Source organism: Hyperolius riggenbachi, chromosome 5, assembly GCF_040937935.1.
Source record: "Hyperolius riggenbachi isolate aHypRig1 chromosome 5, aHypRig1.pri, whole genome shotgun sequence".
Taxonomy (NCBI): domain Eukaryota; kingdom Metazoa; phylum Chordata; class Amphibia; order Anura; family Hyperoliidae; genus Hyperolius; species Hyperolius riggenbachi.
In genome coordinates this window covers 321,392,605-321,413,057 of record NC_090650.1, presented here as the reverse complement: position 1 = coordinate 321,413,057, position 20,453 = coordinate 321,392,605, and the positions used below count along the sequence as shown (strand labels likewise).

General features: G+C 42.8%; 1 protein-coding gene across 1 annotated transcript in view; it reads left to right on the top strand.

The window, feature by feature from the left end:
• The window catches only part of TMEM241 (transmembrane protein 241), a 174,599-nt gene that overhangs the window by 114,812 nt on the left and 39,334 nt on the right, over positions 1–20,453 (top strand). Inside the window, exon 14 of the mRNA XM_068237258.1 lies at positions 12,734–12,798. Within this exon, the coding sequence (XP_068093359.1) occupies positions 12,734–12,798 (65 nt within the window). The remainder of the gene's footprint in view (positions 1–12,733; positions 12,799–20,453) is intronic.

The window sequence follows — 20,453 nt, the reverse complement described above, 5'->3', positions numbered from 1 at the left end:
TCGCTGGAGTTGAATTGCCAGGCGGATCGCTCACTGGTCGGGGATCAGACATCTCTGTTCACACGCCTGTTTATCAGTTGAGGCGGTTGTTATCGGCTGCCTCAGCTGACTTTAGTCAAGTGTGTGTGCAAGGCTTTAGAATAGTATGTACACTTTTGTTCTTGCAAATATGTCTATAAAGACAATTTTGAAAAGCTAAAATGTTCATGCAGTGCTACTGAAGAGCCACATTTAAACCATGTTTCCCAGCTTCCTATATTTACTGAGAGACAGATCTGTCCAGCTGCTTTGTACGCCGAGCACAAGAGACTTCAGATTAAGATTTCCCAGCTGTTTTCAGAAGTGGATCAGATGTGTATAACCTGTGACTCCCTAGTGCTTACTCAGCTCTCATAATGAGAACCACATGTCGGCTGTGGTTTGGTTAGATGCCTGGAGACATCATCTACCTGCATTAGACCATAACTCTGATATAGATACTTCATTCTTACTAAGCATAGGCTTGATTTCACAGTTTGGTTTGTGCAAACTGAATCGAGTGTAATTTTCTTATGTCTTAGAAATGTCCAGGGGGCACGCTATGTGCACCCTTAGGATCCTTTGTGATCAATTACGGTATTGTGGCAGGATACACCTGATTAATATACAGATGGGCTACTCTGCTCTCAGCCTGTGCTGCCCCATGGAAATGAGAGGAGAGAACAAGCAAGAGATGGCCAGCAAGAACCACAGTAAGGCCTGGACCCACTAGCAGCGCTTTTCTAAGTGCTTGTGATTTGCAAAGCTCTTGCTAATGTAATTCTTTGGGGTATTTTTTTTAAATCACATCCCTCTAGTGGGGTAACACCCATAGCATTACATTTAGCAAGAGCTTTTCAAATCACAAGCACTTAAAAAAGTGCTGCTAGTGGGTCCCAACCCTAATGGTAAACAGAAAGTCTAACTTCATAAATCACTGAAGTGGATTCACAGTCCAATTAAATGCGGCACTAATTTGTTTGTAGAATTTGCATAATCCTACATCAACCTGCAATTATTTGCATCTCATTGACATCACAAACCATAGTTAAAGTGATCCTGCAGTGAGATAGATATGGAGGCTGCTATGCCATGTTTATCTTCTTTTGAACATTTTGAACAATGCAATGCTGTTTTTCTGTCCTGTTGATCTTTCTGAGTTCAGTGGTGTCTGAATCACACACCTGCAAAAATTAAATTGTACGTGTGGTTGAACGTTAGTTAGAGTTCAGGGTCTCCATGCTCTATCTGCAGAGGCGTCTGAGCCATTAGGCAGCTATAAATTCTTGCCTAGGACGACAGGAGGAGGGAAGGGCGACAGGAGGAGAGAAGGGTGCTGCTGAACTGAGTAGTGAGAGGAGAAATGTCTCTCAACTCACTCAGGTATCACGTTACACAACAGCAGCAGCAGCGCCTGACTCATGACTGATTTACTGACTGATTCATTCATTTCCTTCAGCTCAATGATTCAAAGAACCACAGTAATGAATGAGTCAGTGAGAGAAGGCACTCATCCTAGTCAGGGATCTGAGTACAGCATCAGCTCCTGAGATTCATTCAGTCCCTCTCTCTGCTACTGATAACTGCGTGGAAGTAGAGACTGTAGCAGCCAGGCATTGACTGCCCCCCAGGCCGCCTTTCATTCAGTTATTTAGGGTTGGTCCTGTGTCTGCTGTATTCAGGTTTGTTGTTGTAAGGCATTGTTCAATACTAGGCTAGCTGATAAAAGTGCAATTAGAGGGCAGGCAAGCTGGTAAATATACACAGCATGATGCAGAGGAGGGTCCATGGGAAAAAAATCTGTCTGGTCTCTCCCCATTGTTAAAATGACTGCATGTGCAGATAAGGTGTTAAACAGGTTAAAAAGTTTTGACAGTCCCTAGACTCCAGGAGGGCTGCTTTCTAACTTGTGTGGGAGACTGGCAGGGACAGCAGTCCTATTACCAGCAACTAGCCTCTGTGTAATGTGGGAATGCAATACAGATAAGCTCTCTGCTCCATCTCAGGCTATTCTCAGTCTCACTCCACTCCTCCTATCTCTGGGCTAGTGCACGACAAAATCGCAATCGCTAGCAATTCACGAATGCGACTTTGTGAAGCGATTTTTGAAAGAATCGCTCCAATAAATGCTACCTGCAGCATGTTTGCGATCACAACACTGCTGTGGGAACACCCTCATAGGGTAACCTTAGCCCAGCGCTTTTCAAATTGCTGTAAATTTGAAAAGCGCTCTGAAGCACTCTTGGTGTGCACCAGCCTCCTTCATTCACCTTTGTTTCCCTCTTTACCTAGTGCTGGGTGTCTGTGTCTTCTTGTCATACAGGAAAGCTAAATAAAAGTGCAATCCTGGTGAGGCAAATATCTTCTTCCCTCTCTTTTAGCTTTTCTCTCCTAATTATTTCTCTGCATAAGGGATCAGACACACTATAAGGTAGTGAAAACCGGGATTAGTATAATAGTATAGTGTATGTCTACTGTGTGCTGTGTATAGTGTGCTCTGTGTGTGCGTGTGTATAGTGTGTGTGTGTGTATAGTGTAGTGTGTGTGTGTGTGTGTGTGTGTGTACTGTGTATAGTGTGTATCTTGTGTGCGGTGTATGTGTGTGTACTGTGTGCGTGTGTATAGTGTGTGTGTATAGTGTGTGTGTGTGTGTGTGTGTATACTGTGTGTTGTGTGTGAGTGCATGCCGTAATAAGTATATTTTATGGTGAAACGCTCTGCTGCGTTACAACTATTTTCTGGTGAACCCATGCCGCAATAAGTATATTTTATGCTGAAACGCTCTGCTGCGTTACAACTATTTTCTGGTGAACCCATGCCGCAATAAGTGTATTTTCTGGTGAAACGCTGCTGCATTATGATTTTCGGGGGCCACAGGATTTCTCGCCTGGAGTGACAAAATGGCTAGAGACGCCCCTGTCTATCTGTGTCAGAAGCTTAAAGCGTACCTGAGCTGGGGCAGAAGAAAAAAAATATACATACCGGTACCTAAGGGCTTCCTCCAGCCCCCTCCAGGCTGCTGGCTCCTTCAACGTCCTCCTACACCACTTGGATCCTCTGCATTTGGCCCCAGAGAGTCCTCCAGTCAGGGGCAGTCTGGTGCAGATGTAGTCTGTCCGCACACTCAATTATTGCGCTCCAATGAGCAGAAACGGTTTGTGCCTGTGCAGTAATATTGTGCAGGTGCAGAACGCTCCCGGGAATGGGGGCACGTATGCAGCTGGGCCATGTATGCGCAGTACACCACAGACCAGAGGACTTTTCTGGGTGAATTGTGGAAGATCCAGGTGGTGGAGGAGGTCGGCGAGGGAGCGATCAGCCTGGAGGGGGTTGGAGGAAGTCCCAGGTATGTATAATTCTTTTTATCCTGCACCATCTCCGGTTTCCTTTAAAGCGGTATCGTCACCATAAAAATCAAATTTCAACAGCAACTGGTCTGAGTGTATTAAGTGATAAAGATGCTAATCCTGCATTCAAAACTTTCAAAACGTTTTCTGCTGTTATGATTTGGAGTTATCATATACCTTAGGAGCACTGGCTTTTTAGTAGTCGGTGCCAAAGAATTGCATGCTGGGGGTTCTTTTTATCTATAATATATTCCTCCTCTTCCCTTTATTTTCCTGTCTGCTGCTTATCTGAAACCTGATCCCCCTACTCACTTGTGTTTACAAGCAAGGCTGAGGTGACTCAGTGATTGGAGGAGACAAGAAAAAAAGTAAAGAGCAGAAATGACATCACGAGCTAGCCTTAACTGTGGGCAAAAGACATGGCCCCCACCAGGAACAGAATTCTCGTAATTTACTATATAACATTCACTGAAATCAAAACGTGGACAGTACAATGCATGTGTTATGTAAGTAGATCAAGTATTTATCTACTTATATATGTGTTTTTTTCCGTGGAATAGTATGGCTGATCCTACTGTTTTAAAGGAAGGAAAGAAGGTGAGGGAAAGAAGTTGATTTTTACTTACCTGGGGCTTCCTCCAGCCCTCTGCCGCCTCTCAGGTTCTTTGGTGTCTGCTCTGTTGTGTTTCTGTAACACTGCGCAGCCCTGCCGCCTGCACCTCATTGATCATGCTCTCGTGGGCAGCAGCGTTCTGCACATGTACAATACGTAAAACTTGCAACTGCAAATTCTCAAAATTCAATCTGAATTTAACTGATTGGATAGTTGGCTGTAAAGAGATTTATTGGCAGATCTGATCAAAGTAATCAAATCTGTTTAATAAATCAACCCGTATATGGTTGCCAGTAATGTTAACTTAAAAAAAGATCTTTGTTGGTCTGTGAACATTTGCTGTGGAAACTTGGTATGTGGTGTAAATTCATCGTTCTGAGAAATGTCTCGGACCAAGATCTGCAAGAAAATATTGATTCTCTTAGGCAAAAATAAAAAAAGTGTTTTTCTAGATCCTCCCAGAAAGAGTTCAAAGAACCATTGTGCAAATATTTTAGTGGAAAAATTTGGACAATTCTTTGGCAACGCTCCCTGCTAATGACGGGTGAAATCTCTCCATCCGCATCCAGCTTGCCAAGACTTCTTATTGTGTTTTCTAAACAAGTAGGCACATGATCTCCCCCGAATCTAACCTGTGATTCTGTCTCTCTCTGTGAACTGGCATCAGCCAGGAAGTCATGCAAGGACACAGGAGACCGTCACGCTCTCTGTCCACTCATTGTCCGCTTCTATCTTCCTGCTGCGATAGGCTTATTGTGACAGACATAACATGGATAACAATACATAGTTTCTGGGGTGTATGTTAGACCTCAGTTATGACTTGCTTACTTTTCAGAAGCAAACCTGACACAATAATATGTTGTCAGCAGCTTTTGCGGATTCTGTAGTATTCTGATACTCGGATGGATTCCATTCCATACTTTGCTAGTTGCAGTGGAGTAGCAATAGGGAGTGCAGAGATTCCGACCGCACAGGGGCCTTTGGGCCGGAGGCACCATGGCCCCTCCCTCAACCTCAGTATTAGCTCTTTATTGGTGGACCTATGCTGGTAATAATCACTTGCATAGATGCTTTAAATAGTAGTAACGATTAACAAACTGTTCTCCATCCCCTTCTTGCACCTCTGACACACCTCTGGCAGGTTTTGGTTCACTGTATCAATTGTTATGTATAGTGTGCTTGGAGGGGCTCAATGAAAAACTTGCACTGGGGCCTATAGCTTCTTAACTACGCCAATGGCTAGTTAGTTGTAAATGGATCCCTTTTGAAGGCTATTTATGCTGAATTTTGTTCACTCCAGAGTGGATGGGTGGAAGGGGTTTCTTCCTACAGCATGAAAGGAAATATGAAGGGCCCCTATTAGTTTACATTAATGCAATGTTTTTGGAACTCCACCTGTGGTTTGATTGGCAAATTTGGTAAGCTAAAAAGCACAAAGCACCTTACTTTCTGGTGTTAGTGAAGAAGCCGCTAATATTATAGAAGGCAGCTATTCTGATTTATTGCCTGATAATTACATCCTGTTGGGCCTTATGGGGATTGCTCTATACTACACAGTATCACAACAGGAAGTAGATAAAAGTAGGTGGGTAAGCTGTCGCCTTAAACGGAAAAACACAGAGACAAAGGGAGCCCAAATGGTGCAGTACGTCACACTCAATAGATGAAATAAGAAATCATATATAGAGGGTACTCACAAAGGGAGTTTGCAATGGGGAAACCAACCACTGCAGGCAGGTGGAGGTCAATGATCCCGACTCCAATCAGGGCTCCCGGTCAGCCGGAAATGGTTGAACCTTTCAAGGAAAAAAAGAGTCCTAGAGGCCCGTAGACGGGGTCCAAGGGTATCCTCTACCCTGAGATGTAGGGGGGGGGGGTTAATAAATGCACAAACAGTATGAAAAGGAGCCCAAGCTATAATGGAATGAATTAAAATCTATAAAATAAATAAGGTTTGAGGTGGCTTACCTCAATGAAGACAAATTCATATATAAATGAATAATGTTTAGTAGCACTAGCCAGGAATAGAGCGCTCTATTCCTGGCTCTGAGCATAGCGTGGCACTTGATTTGGCCTGAGGAAGTAGGCGGAGACCCACGAAATGCGTTGCCAGTTCTATTAAACATTATTCATTTATATATAAATTTGTCTCCATTGAGGTAAGCCACCTCAAATCTTATTTATTTTATAGATTCATTTTGGGCACCTAGATTTTACAATGAGCAAACACTGACTATATCATTTATACATAATTATTGTAAAAATTAAGCACTTTTTTATTACATTATTTTCACTGGAGTTTCTCTTTAAATTGTCCCATTGAAATCAAGCAAATAAATCGATTTGGCTGTTTGTGGCTCCGCCCCCTTTTCTGAATTTGAACCCCAGTCACTCAATGACCGACTGTAGCAGGTTTGAGTCCTCTACAGTATAAAACTAGTAACAATTTAAATATTCCCCTTGAAAATCAGTAGGTGAATTTTGATTTGATCCACCCACTTTCCTGAATATTAATGCCAGTCACCCAGTGGCCAACTATGCCAAGTTCGAAAACCCTGCGATTAGCAAATGGCTGCAGTTTATATTTTCCCATTTAAAATGAATGGCTGAAATTTGATTGGCTATTTTATGACCCACCCACTTTCCCTGAATTTTAACCTCGGTCACCAAGTGACCAACTTTGCCAAGTTAGGAGCTTTATTACTGTGAGAATGGAAGCCTTTAAAATGTTCCCATTGATATGAATGAGTGAAATCTGATTGGTCGTTTTTTGTTGCACCCAGGTGTGCAAGGGCGGGGAGGGAGGAGCATGAGACCCACAGAACATATCATTCCAGGTAGTAAGGGATCTGTATACCAAATTTTGTTAAAATCGGTCAAGGCGTTATCAAGTAATGGCCACACACATACACACACACACACACACACACACACACACACACACATGCGATTTTATATATGTATATAGTCACTGCTCAAAAAAAAATAAAGGTAACAATTGAGAAAGGACAACTGTAACAAGAGGGCTATGGAGGCTGCCATAATTATTTCCCTTTTGAGCAATACCAGTTACCTGGCTATCCTGCTGATCCTCTGCCTGTAATTCTTTTAGCTGTAGATCCTAAACAAGCATGCAGCAGATCAGGTGTCTCCGACATTATTAGCTGCATGCTTGTTTCTGGTGTAATTCAGACACTAGTGCGGCCAAAAAAATGAGCAGGGCTGCCAGGCAACTGGTATTGTTTAACAGGAAATAAATATGGCAGCCTCCATAGACCTCCTGCTACAGTTGTCCTTTAGGCTGCTTTCACAGTGGGACGTTACAGGCGCACGTTAGAGCAGCTTGTAACGCACCCCCACCGCACAGTAATGAAAAATCAATGTGCTGTTCACAGTGCCCACGTTGCGTTACATTGTAACGCTGCACCTCAAGAGAACGTACTGCATGCAGTACTTTATACGCGGCTAAGCCGCGTTAGACTGCTTGCACATGCTCAGTAATGTTGGGGAGGAGGGGAGAACGGCCAGGCACATGGCTAATTAATATTCACTGCACGGTGTGACATGCAGTGTTTACTTCCTGGAGCGGCCGCTCTGTGCGGCGATTGGCTGGCGGGACCACGTGATGCCGCATGCGTCCAACAGTATGCATCACGGCATCACGGATGCCAGAGTGAGCTGCACAACGCGGCTCAGTCTGACGTCCACATCCAGCACCACCAGGCGTTGCGTTAGGGGCACGTTATGCGACCATAACGTCCCCTAAAACGCAACGTCCTGGTGGGAAAGTAGCCTAAAACAACACAATGTAACTCCAAGTCTATCACACTTTTGTGAAATCAAACTGTCCACTTAGGTAGCAACACTAAGTTAAGGATAAGTTGCATGCTTGCTTCAGATATGTGATTCAGACATTACTACAGCCATAGAGATCAACAAAGCTGCTAGGCAACTGGTATTGTTTAAAAGAAAATAAATATGTCAGCCTCCATATCCCTCTTCATATGTCCGTTAACCTCCCTGGCGGTCAATTAGAACCGCCAGGGGGCAGCGCAGCACTATTTTTTTTTTTCATTTTTTTTTAAGTCATGTAGCTAGCCTAGCGCTAGCTACATGATAGCCGCTGAGCAGCGGCATCCCCCTACCTACTGCGATCGCCTCCGATTCAGAACGGGATTTACTGCTGGGCTACCCGGTCGTCATCGACGTCGTGGGGAGTCCCGAACCACCCTTCAGCGCTGCCTGGCGCTGATAGGCCAGGCTGCGCAAGGGGTCTGGAGGGGTGCCAGCGCGGCGAATTGGCGCGGAGCGGCGGCGATCGGGAAGTACACGTAGCTAGCAAAGTGCTAGCTGCATGTACAGAAAAAAATTATGCAAATCGGCCCAGCAGGTCCTGAGAAATCCTCCTGCGCAGGGAGGTTAAAGAGGAACTGTCGCAAAAATCTTAAAATTTAAAACACATACAAATAAAAAGTTCATTTCTTGCAGAGTAAAATGAGCCATAAATTAACTTCTATGTTGCTGTCACTTACAGTAAGTAGTAAAAATCTGACATTACCGACAGATTTTGGGCTAGTCCACCTCTCCATAGGGGATTCTCAGCATGGCCTTTATTCTTTATAACAACATTCCCTGAAAAAGATTTATATAAAGATGCGGGCCAGCCTTCCTGCTCGCTGCACACTATTTTGGCAGTTGAACGAAGCAACTGCTATTCACTAAGTGCTTTTAAAAATACCCCCCCCCCCCCCCATTTGAAGATGGGCTAGTCCAAAATCTGTTGGTAATGTCAGATTTCTACTACTTACTGTATGTGACAGCAACATAGGAGAAAAGTAATTTATGGCTCATTTTACTCTGGGAGAAACATACTTCTTATTTGTATATGTATTTAAAATGTTAAGATTTTCGCGACAGAGGTCCTTTAAGGAATGCCTGACAGATAAACATAACACACTCCTAGGTTATTTGTGTGTTCTGACAAAGGTCATTATATTTTTGCTTCATTTACAATTTATAGTATGTTGCCATCTGAAAGGTGATATAGGACATGCAACACCTCTTTTCCAAGAGTGACTCCTCTGGAAGCTAATACATGAGATCTTGCAGGAAAGAGAAAGCTCAGGATGCCATTTACAGAACTGCACGCTTTCCTTATTGTGCCCATAGACCTTTGTTATTTGGAACGGGTCAATATTGGCATGGATGTGTTTATTGTGTTACCATCACCAATCTCCTGTGATGTTTGGGAGGATGCCAACAATTTGATCTGATGGAACAGGGTACAGTATAACTTTCTGCCACACATGTCAGAATGCCAGCTGATGATGAACCAGCCATTCTTGTATTTCTACATCACTTGGCATATACAGGTAGTCCCCAACTTAGGAACTCCTGACTTACGAACGACCAGGGCTGTGGAGTCGGTCCAAAAATCCACCGACTCCGACTCCGACTCCTCAGTTTAGGATTCCTCCGACTCCACAACTCCGACTCCTCTAATTTGCATATTACAATTTTGTTGATTAAAAGTATGTAACATGAAATTCGTCTCTTAACTGCCAACGCTTAGGAATTTTACAAGACAACTGTGAGAAGGATATGTAGACTAATATATTTATTCCCTTTAGACTAAAACTAGTCCTTGGTAAGAGTACTTGTAAAAGGTACAAACCGGAACAAAGAACATCTATCAGGCCCTAGGCAATGTAAGTGTGGGTACATGTAAGAATGATGTGCAGGTACTCTGCAGGGGAATGAGGAGATTGTAAACAGACAACACCTCTGTGTTCAATGTGCACAGCATTCTCAGTGGATTCCCTGCAGCTCTGTGGGGAGTGCATATGTAGAGTATAGTACTACTGTGTAACAAAGTAAACCTGAGACAGATGAAATTAAAGTTTTATACATACCTGGGGCTTCCTCCAGCCGCCTTCAGGATAATTAGTCCCTCGTTGTCCTCCTCCACCACCTGGATCTTCTGCTATGAGTCCAGGTACTTGAGCCAGTCAGGCGTAGTGCGCATGCACACACTCCGCCGCCAGGAGCATACTACACCTGTGCAGCACTATTGCGCAGGTGCAGAATGTTCCTGGCTGTGGGAGCGGCATGCGCCGGACAGCGCTGACTGGCTGAATTACCAGGACTCATAGCAGAAGATCCGGGTGGTGGAGGACAGCGAGGGACTGATTAGCCTGAAGGGGGCTGGAGGAAGCCCCAGGTATGTATAAAACTTTACTTTTCATCCGTCTCAGTTACCCTTTAATTTGTAGTCACCAAACCAAATTTTAATAACATATCACATTATTTGATTTCATCAGCAAAGGGAGTGCATACATTTGCATAAATCAGAATCGACGCAGAATTATTTCCATCTCGTTGACCATCTCTATTAGTGACACGGCTACACATCAGGCTTTATTCTTACAGCATAGATGTTATTTAGTATATATAAGAGATTCCTGTGTACACATCATATATACAGTCACAATCAGATATGTATATCTGACCTTAAAAATACAGGGACTGCTTTATTGAAGCAGCACAAGTAACTAATTTTGATTGGTTTATTTCATTTTTGTGGACTAAGCACAGCTATTACTGTATATATACTGTATATATACTGTATATATACATTATTTTTAATGACTATTATCTGAGAAATAGAACATTTTATCATATTTTCTATTTTAATTACAGTTACAAATTCATTAGGAGTCGGAGTCGGTGCATTTTTTCCCGACTCCGACTCCAGGCACCCAAAATTGCCCGACTCCACGACTCCGACTCCGGCTCCACAGCCCTGCGAACGACCCGCTGATATGAACGGCATGGATACTTTGTTTCCATGGGAACAAGTCAATTTTTTTTTTAAAATTGGACTTGTAGTTTTTGAGAAAATTGATTTAAAAAAAAAATCTAAGAAAAAAAGGCCTTTAAACTTGTATAAACAGGTACAAAGGGCAGAGGAGACACTGAGGGGGACACTGGAGGCACGGGGGCACAGAGGAGGTACAGGGGACTGAGATGGCACAGTGTTCCAACTTAAGAACAGATTTAGGTTAAAGGGGAACTTTAGCCTAAACAAACATACTGTCATTAAGTTACATTAGTTATGTTAATTAGAATAGATAGGTAAGATAATCTCTTACCCTCCCTGTTTTAAAAGAACAGGCAAATGTTTGTGATTCATGGGGGCTGCCATCTTTGTCATGGGGGCAGCCATCTTTTTGGTTGAAAGTAGGTGACAGGGAGCAGGAGACACAGTTCCAACTGTCCTGTGTCCTGATCACCCCTCCCAGCTGCATGCGCAAGGCTTCAATTTCAAATTCGAAATGTTAAAAAAAAAAAATTGCACCAAAACAGCAGAACAAGAACAACATCAGAAATCCCATCATGCTTTGCACAGCATCAGGGGAAAAATGCCTGGGCAGTTTTCTTCTGTGCAGCTAAAAATGAGGCTTGTATAAGAGAAACAAAGTTCTGATGCTGTGAAACTGTTAAACAAATACCAGGCCTTTTCAGTGCTGCTGAGTCGATTTTTAGTCTGGAGGTTCACTTTAAGAACGAACCTACAGTCCCTATGTCGTTCGTTAACCGGGGACTACCTTTATTTCTAGCTTTAATGCCACTGCTGCTAATGGTATGTAGCATACCTAGAATGCCACACTCAGATGTATGTGGTCCGGTGTTGGTCATGGAGTAAATCCGAAGACAAACTAACAAAAGTAAGGTGATGCCTAAACTGTACAAGATTTCCTTGCAAGCTTTTGACACGTTGTTTCTTCTTCAGACATGACTGGATTAGAATCGTACAAAGCTGTTTCATATGCTGGGAATACTCGATGAGTTTTTTTTTTTGGGCAGATTTACTTTCCGATCGATTTTCTGATCTTTTTTCTGATCAATTTCCATTCACTTCTATGAGAAAACTGATCAGAAAAATGATTGAAATCAGGTATTGTACCAATGCATTTGTTAATTGATGATGTTTACCCTCATTGTTTGATGCAACAACAACAAAAAAGTTAGTTACACCTTACTGTAGAGAAAAGCCTCTGGATGCTCCATCTGCTTCTTGCCTGAACCCTCTTCCTCTTCACAGGCATGCTCCCCTCTGTGTATGAGCACGGTTGCACTACGTAGGCACCAGTAGGTTGCGCTGTAGCACGGAGCCACTCTTGCACTGTATTGAGCAGGTGCGGCCGTACTTTGTACATACGCAGTGTGGCCACGCTTGGACACAGAGGCGAGCACGGCTGTGAGCGCCATATTCAGCATTATTGTCAAATATTTTCTAAGGGTCCCAGTGCAGGAACAGGGGCCTAAGAATGAAGCAGGTTGTTTTGGCGCGCGGTGCCGAAGCAGGGCGACGTCATAGCAGCAATGCTATGATGCGCACCCGCATAGCGGTAATTCGGGGCTCTGGCGGCTGCCAGACCTCGAATTACATCTCCCTCCGAGTTGCGACAACTCGAAGGGGGAATAGTATTTAACGCCGTCTCAGAGTTTAGCATTATTCGGCTCTCCACGCGCCAAACTTTGTGGCACCACAAGAATATGTACTCCCTAAGGAAAATCAGTGATCTATTCAAGGCTTCCCCCTACTGAGGTAAGTAACCTCTTTTTCTTTTTCCTACTGAGGTAAGTAAGGTCTTTTCCTCGCTTCAGGCACCGTTTAAGTAAAGATACAATTTGTCTTGTGAAATAATTTACACTTTTCTAAAACATATGCTTTCTTTTTTTCCCATTGAAGGGTCTGACAGCGCTTGTGTCGCTCTTTGTTTTTGAAATATCCTTGGACATTCCCCTGACCATATGGTAAGATTACGGATTCTGCAAATCCTTTCTTCTTATTCTTTATAATGTCAAGTATTAGAAAATGTGAAATGATTACATAAATTGTTCTTTTAAGCCCCTTTTTAACATGCAATACATACATTTTGCAAAAGCACAAATTCAATTAAATACAGTTTATAGTGCAAATGTTCCAGTGGGAGTCAATGGCAAATTGTATATACATTCATATCTGTCATAACTTCAGAATGATGAGGTATATGAATACGTTTGAGCCACGGTGGATCCTATTTGAAGTCCTGATTACAACCAGTCCAAAGGGCATGTCCATTAGACTGTGTATAGCAGAGAATAACAATGATCACAGTTTTGCGAGAAGTAAAACTGTACCCGCTGGTGTCGGAGATGGGGGGCCTTGGCAGACAGTGTGGTCCGCCACGGCAAGAGGACATTGCACAGGTAAAGGACCACTATCGTGAAAAAAGTAGGCAGTTAAAATCTGACAGAACCAGTTTTGGGCCAGTCCATCTCCTCATGGAGGATTGTCAGGATTTTCTTTTTTTTAACAGCATTTCCTGAACAGCAGCTGCAAAGTCTAACTGACAAGTGAGTAGGGAGGCTGGCTATTATATTACTATTTTGGCAGTTAAACTGCTGTTCAGGAAATGCTGTTGAAAACAAATAAAACCCTGAGCATCCCCCATGAGAAGATGGACTGGGCCAAAACCTGTTGGTTCTATCAGATTTTAACTGAGTACTTTTTTCGCGATAGTGGTCCTTTTAAATGACCTCTCCCTGCTGTGACACCAGCGGTTACAGGTTTGCTTCTCGCACACTGTGCTTGCTCATCCCTAGCAGTGAACTTCAAAATCATGGTTTCTCAAGGAGACAGAATTGCAGGATAATCATGTTAATCATTTGCACAAACAGCGAAATGAGTAGAGGCTAATCATCCATTTGCATAGCAATGTCAGATTCATCCAGAGAAATAAGATGCTAATGTACAGTATCTGAGTTAAGAAATGACATATAGGCTGGGCCACGGAGGGTAATAAAGGAATGTCTTCTCCTCTGGATCAGCCCATTCCTTTCTAGATATAGCACGATTGTGTTGGGCCTTTTGGAGATATGTGTAATTGCTTCTGAACCAGTCATCAATGCTGTCAGAAGGACTGCTGCACAGTTCCCAACAGGAACCTCACAGTAGCTCTCACACCAAGGGAGGTTCTGTGATCATCAATGCACTAATCTTTACCCTTTCTTTATATAAATGATAGAGGATTCTTCTAAAACGTTATGACATCACTTGTGTTTTTTTTGTAACTCGCCCTCCAAGACAGTGTGTGCGCCAACTTCCAGTGCTTGGCCCCGCCTCCTTACAGCCGACTACCATGGTGATCTCTGTATCGGACATAAAGAGTACCACAGAAGCACCACAGCACTTGTCCGCAAGGGGCAGGGCTCAGTGCTGGAAGTTGGCGCACACCTGGTCTCTGAGGGTTAGAAAAAAAAGTCATACGTTTTTAGGAGAAAACAATATAACAAGTTAGTTTTTGAATTTATAGTGTCTTTAATGAGTATTTACTGTACTAAACCTGCTTCTTAACGTTGTCAGAGAAATTTTGGGCCTTATGCTGTAAGCAGCATTAATATTGCCACCTGGCAATATTACCGGTACTGCACCCAGCAGTGTACCGCGAGTTTCGCTATTACTGCAACCTGTGGGTTTGAGCATTGCTACAGTAACATTTGTTAAAGCCCATCCCCAGTTCAGTTATATCATATATAAGCTTACAAAACTTAGTATCCAAACTTTGTGCATTACGAAGAGTTCTACAACTAAAAATGTAATTGTATAAAATGCATTCAAGCAAACCTCAAGTAGCCCAGTTGGCTCTATATGCTGCTTGGCTCCCATCCTTTTGCTGTACTGCTGCATGAGGGCACAGCATAGGAAAAGCATTATGGTTATCATAACAGCATGAGTATACACGAGAGAATATGGCCACAGTAGAATGACACGGTCTAGAAATGTGTGTACAAATATCTATGTAAAGAATCTGCTCCATCTGGAGAGTTCTGTGCATATGGCTGAGATATTGTAGAGTAGAAATATGTGCTGGCAAATAAATATACGCATTGATGAATGGAGAGAAGCCGTCTCGCACTCCGCAGACCCCGGCGCTCTCCTCGGCCTCTCTCACTTGCAGCAACACTATCCTGCTTCTCTGATCTACTCTAATCTACATGAATTGTAACTTGGCTTCCTTCCCAGGCATGAAGCTCAATGAAGGGGAAAAAAAGAAACATTACAGAGGTCACACATAGTATGCCGGGATCCTGATCTGCAAAAGTCATTTTTCACCAGAAAGGGAAAAATATTATGCTGTATTATGTGACTTTGGATACTACATCCTATGCTCACATAATATAGTGAAGTCTAGCCAGTGGCCTAACAAAGGAGCTTGGGGCCCCAGTTTGAGTCCTGCACAGGGCCCCAAGTGCTCTGTTGAAGCCCCAAAACCTACCAAGGACAGCTGCCATGTCAGAGAGGTGTATTTAGCGTATGGAAACAGTTTAAGGATTACCACTATTCAATGCACATATAGAGGTGTTCATTACCAGCATAACACCAATGAAAAGCTAATAAGATGGATGAAGGAGGACCCTCTGGTCCAGGGGCCCCGGTGCAGTCGCAACCTCTGCATTCCCTATTGCTATGCCACTGAATCTAGCTACTTTTCATAAAGAATATGGAGAAATATAGGGTAAAAATGATAGCAACTCATCACTGCTGCTTTCCTTACCTATACTGGACTGCCAGAAAGGGTCTTAATTAGTTAAAAGATTCTTCTTTCAATGCTGCTTTATTTAAGGGTAAAGGTAGCATCAAATCGGTAGCCCTGTGTTAGAAATGCAGGGTGTTATTATCCATACATGTAAAAAAGGCGCCTGGAAAAATGGTGCAGAGGATTGCCGCTAGTAGAATGTCTGTAAATTGTGGCTATTCTACTACTTAATTCCAATATTAAAATATCAGTAATCTTCACCAATATTTTACTGTGTCTTAACCTGACCCTACTCTCACACTGAACCCTCCCTCTACTGATGCCTAACCCTAAGACCTCCCTCTACTGATGACTAATCCTAAGACCTCCCTCTAATGATGCCCAACCCTAAGACATCCCTCTAACGGTGCCTAACCCTCCCTCTAGTTATACCTAACCCTAAGACCTCCCTCTACCAATGCCTAACCCTAAGACCTCCCTCTACCGATGCCAAACCCTAAGACCTCCCTCTACCGGTACCTAACCCTAAGACCTCCCTCTACCGATGCCAAACCCTAAGACCTACCAATGCCTAACCCTAATACTTCTTTCTGCCAATGCCTAACCCTAAGACCTCCCTCTACCGATGCCAAACCCTAAGACCTCCCTCTACCGATGCCTAACCCTAATACTTCTCTCTGCCAATGCCTAACCCTAAGACCTCCCTCTACCGATGCCAAACCCTAAGACCTCCCTTTACCGATGCCTAACCCTAATACTTCTCTCTGTCAATGCCTAACCCTAAGACCTCCCTCTACTGATGCCTAACCCCAAGACCTCCCTCTACCGATGCCTAAACTTGAAACATCCCTCTACTGATGCCTAACCTCAAGACCTCTCTCTACTGATGTCTAACCTTAAGACCTCCCTCTACCAATGCCTAACCTTAAGACTTTCCTCTACTGATGCCTAACCCTAAGACTTCCCTCTACTGATGCCTAACTCCAAGACCTCCCTCTACTGATGCCTAACCCTAAGACCTCCCTCTACCGATGCCTAACCCCAAGACCTCCCTCTACCAATGCCTAACCTCAAGACCTCCTACTACTGATGCCTAACCTTAAGACCCTCCCTCTACCAATGCCTAACCCTAAGACCTCCCTCTACTGATGCCTAACCCCAAGACCTCCCTCGACCGATGCCTAATCTTAAGATCCAATCTATCTATGCCTAACGCTTAACCACTCCAACACTTAACCACCCCCCTCCTAACCTTACCCTACCCCCGCTGCTAAGGCGCAATTTTCAGCAAAGAAGGTAAATCTGGGTGACCAGAGGCGCCCAATAAAGTTGAGTTGCCGAGGCATGCAGAGATGCAAAATGGGGATGTGTGGTTTGAGACATCACCAGTACTGATACGTGTTCATATGATAAATTAGAATAAGAGACACTAGGAGGAGGGCCCTGCCCTTGCACGTTTACAATCTAGAGGGCAGTGGGTTGGGGACATTCGGGAAGGAGACAGGGCCTGCCTACCTCCCACTGAGGGGCAGGTGCCACAGAAGCAAAAGAACATGTTCTTAATGATGAATGATATCAAGATTTTTGGGGGAATTAAGATGCCAGGAAGATAATCTATGGAAGGGCGATGTTAGTCCTATTTTTTAAAATCGTGGGTGTAAAAATGAAAGGCATCATCAATAGTAAGTGTACACTGACCCCATCCTCCACAAACTCTGGATGTACGTAAAGCCCTAGTTCAGGCTTGTTTAATTTTTATTGTGTGGAATATATCCTACAGTAATTCACAGCAAACAAAGTTTTCTGCTTTGCACCTAAACCGTTTCTGTATTATTTACTTTATTACTTAGCTGGCTTGATTTGCAATGTCTGGACTGTTTTTGCTGGACTGATAGAAGTCTATGAGCTGTCCAAGTGGCCTCTCCTTTTCTATCATTAACAAGAATAGGTAGTGTAGGTGTAGCTAGGAGGGTAGACACCAGCCATACCTTTCCTGTAAAGTCAGAGAAAAGTGCCTGCCTCCTTTCTGTGTTCTACAGGATGGAGCAGAGGGAGGGGTGGGGTGAAATTATGGCTCCTCTCAGAGAAAGAAACTCCCACTCTGCATACTTTATGCACGTCTGGGTCATGTGACTTACTATTCTGAAGGAAAACTTTTTATAACAGCTGCATCAAATATGTGTAAGCAATGGCATGGTCTAATTTTTATATACTATGAAAAATCTAGGAGGGTGAACTTCTGGACAAAGTCATACGAGAATTTGCACCTTAATCACTGTAGATAAGCTATTTTATTTGTGTGCTGGTGGGAATGTATTTTGTGTAGTTATGAGGTAAGGTTGACAGCAATTCAGTGTATAACCACTTGGAATGTTAGGGAGTGTTTGAAAGCAAAGTTCTGATGATTGTGCAGAAAACACCACAGCACTCTCAGGGTCATGTAGAATGGGTAGGCAGTGTTGTTACATCTGTGTTTTCTTTAGCTGGCATAGATGTTAGAAGGTAGTCAGCAAACCAGCTCCCTGCCTATTAACCTTACATCTGTATGGTAGTGATTTCACTGGCTCTTACTGGAATGACATTTTATACATGAACCCCAGCATGGATGAGCTGGTCCTCAGCTTATTCAGTTCTGTCCCCAAATACTTATAAAAAAGGTGCAGTTAATTGTAAACTTAGCATGAGCAGGACATTGGCATGTGTGGTGTGTTCAGAGCTGATGACAGTTGTCATGTACATTTTACAAGTATCTGTAGCCTGTTGGTGTGAAAGCCCAAGTTGAAGGACCCATCACTACATTAAAGAGACACTGAAGCGAAAAAAAATATATGATATAATGAATTGGTTGTGTACTATGAATAATTACTAGAAGATTAGCAGCAAAGAAAATATTCTCATACTTTTATTTTCAGGTATATAGTGTTTTTTCTAACATTGCATTATTCTATAATATGTGCAGATTACACAACACTCAGCATTCAAAATGATTCTTTCAGAGCAGTCTGTGAAGTAATGACCTCTCCTCTAGCAGAGAAAAAGTAAACAGTTCACTTACAGTTGAGATAATAAAAGTCAGATAACAGCCCTCTCCACGACTAACTTAGTCGGAGAGCTTAATGGCTTGTTTGCATAGAGAGAACAACTGGAGTTTCTCAACTCTTCCTGTATTGGAAACAATTAGACTGATGTATCTGATCTTAATGTTTTATTTCTTAGCTGTACTGCACATACAAATCATAATATCATAATTTTTTTTTCGCTTCAGTGTCTCTTTAAGGTAGTACTTTCAAGTGATTGGATTAGTTTTTGGATAAGGATGCCATATTTGGATAAAAAAAGTGCAAAAACTTTGGGCAGTGGCAGTAAATGGGACCCATCTGGAACACTGTTTTTGGATTTGTGTATTTGGCAAGCTGTATCTGCAATGTCATCTGGCTGTAACTCCTTGCTATGGAGTTGTGCACACTGCAGTGTAAACTGGCCCTAACAACACCAAGAATTATGGGAAATCCTTAAAGGGGCACTATGGCAAGAAAAGTAAAATGAGCTATAAATTACTTTTCTCCTATGTTGCTGGCACTTAAGTAAGTAGTAGAAATATGACAGAACCGACAGGTTTTGGACTAGTCCATCTCTTCATGGGGGATTCTCAGGGAATTATTTATTTTCAAAAGCACTTAGTGAATGGAAGTTGCTCCATCGAACTGCCAAAAAACTGTGTAGCGAGCAGGGAAACTGGCCAGCATCATTGTTTAAATCCTTTTTAGGGAATATCTTTATAAAGAATAAAAGCCATGCTGAGAATCCCCTATGAAGAGATGGACTAGCCCAAAACCTGTCGGTTCTGTCAGATTTCTACTACCTGCTGTAAGTGACTGCAACAAAGGAGAAAAGTAATTTATGGTTCATTTTACTCTGGAAAAAAGTACTTCTTATTTGTCTATGTTTTCACATATCTTACATTTTACAATTTTTCGCCATAGTGCCCCTTTAACTTTAAAAGCAAAATACAAGTGACATTTTTTTTAAATAACAAAGACCACAATGGTTTTATTAATACAGCTATAGACTGTCTGTCTACATAATGCAGAATAGTTAAAGGTAACTTGAAGTGAGTAAGAAAGATAGCCTGTACTACTGGTCCTCTGTCTCTAATACTTGTGTGCGATTCAGACACTACTGCAGCCAAATAGATCCGCAGGACTGCCAGGCAACTGGTATTGTTTAAAAGGAAATAAATAAGGCATCTTCCATATGTCTCTTGCTTCAGTTTCCCTTTAACTGAAGTTTTACTTTCCTATATACTGACTATGTTTTCAATTTAGGCTGCTATTTATAACCTCTTTTTGGCAGTTAGTCAATACAATATTACTTTATTTTCCAACTGTTCATGCTAGCACCCTAAAGCCTGAGCCCCACACCTCATGGTCAGACCAAAGGGAACCAGTTAAGATTTAGTTTTCAACTGATAATGACATATTGAATGATTAGGACGAGATTTTCCTGCCAGACCAAGGCATCAAGACAAAGTAGTGAATATATAATGGGGTTGCTGGACCCTGTTACCAGCTCTACTACATGATAGATCTGAAAATCTCACATAGCTGGCTTGCTTCTTGGTTGGGGAGAACTTACCAGCTCCTGTCCATTGGCAAAAAACTATTTGATTGAACTGACACATGTTGGTTTCAAACCAAAGGTAAGGTGCTGTCAGCAACTAACATTCCTTCACAAACCTGAAACCATTATATTGTACTGTGACTTCACACCCCTGACCTATCCACCCCTACCATGGACAAGGTCTCCTTCTGCCTATCAGCCATCTCCTCCTGGATGTCCACTAGATTCCTGAAACTAAATCTGGACAAAACGGAATTTATGATCTTGCCA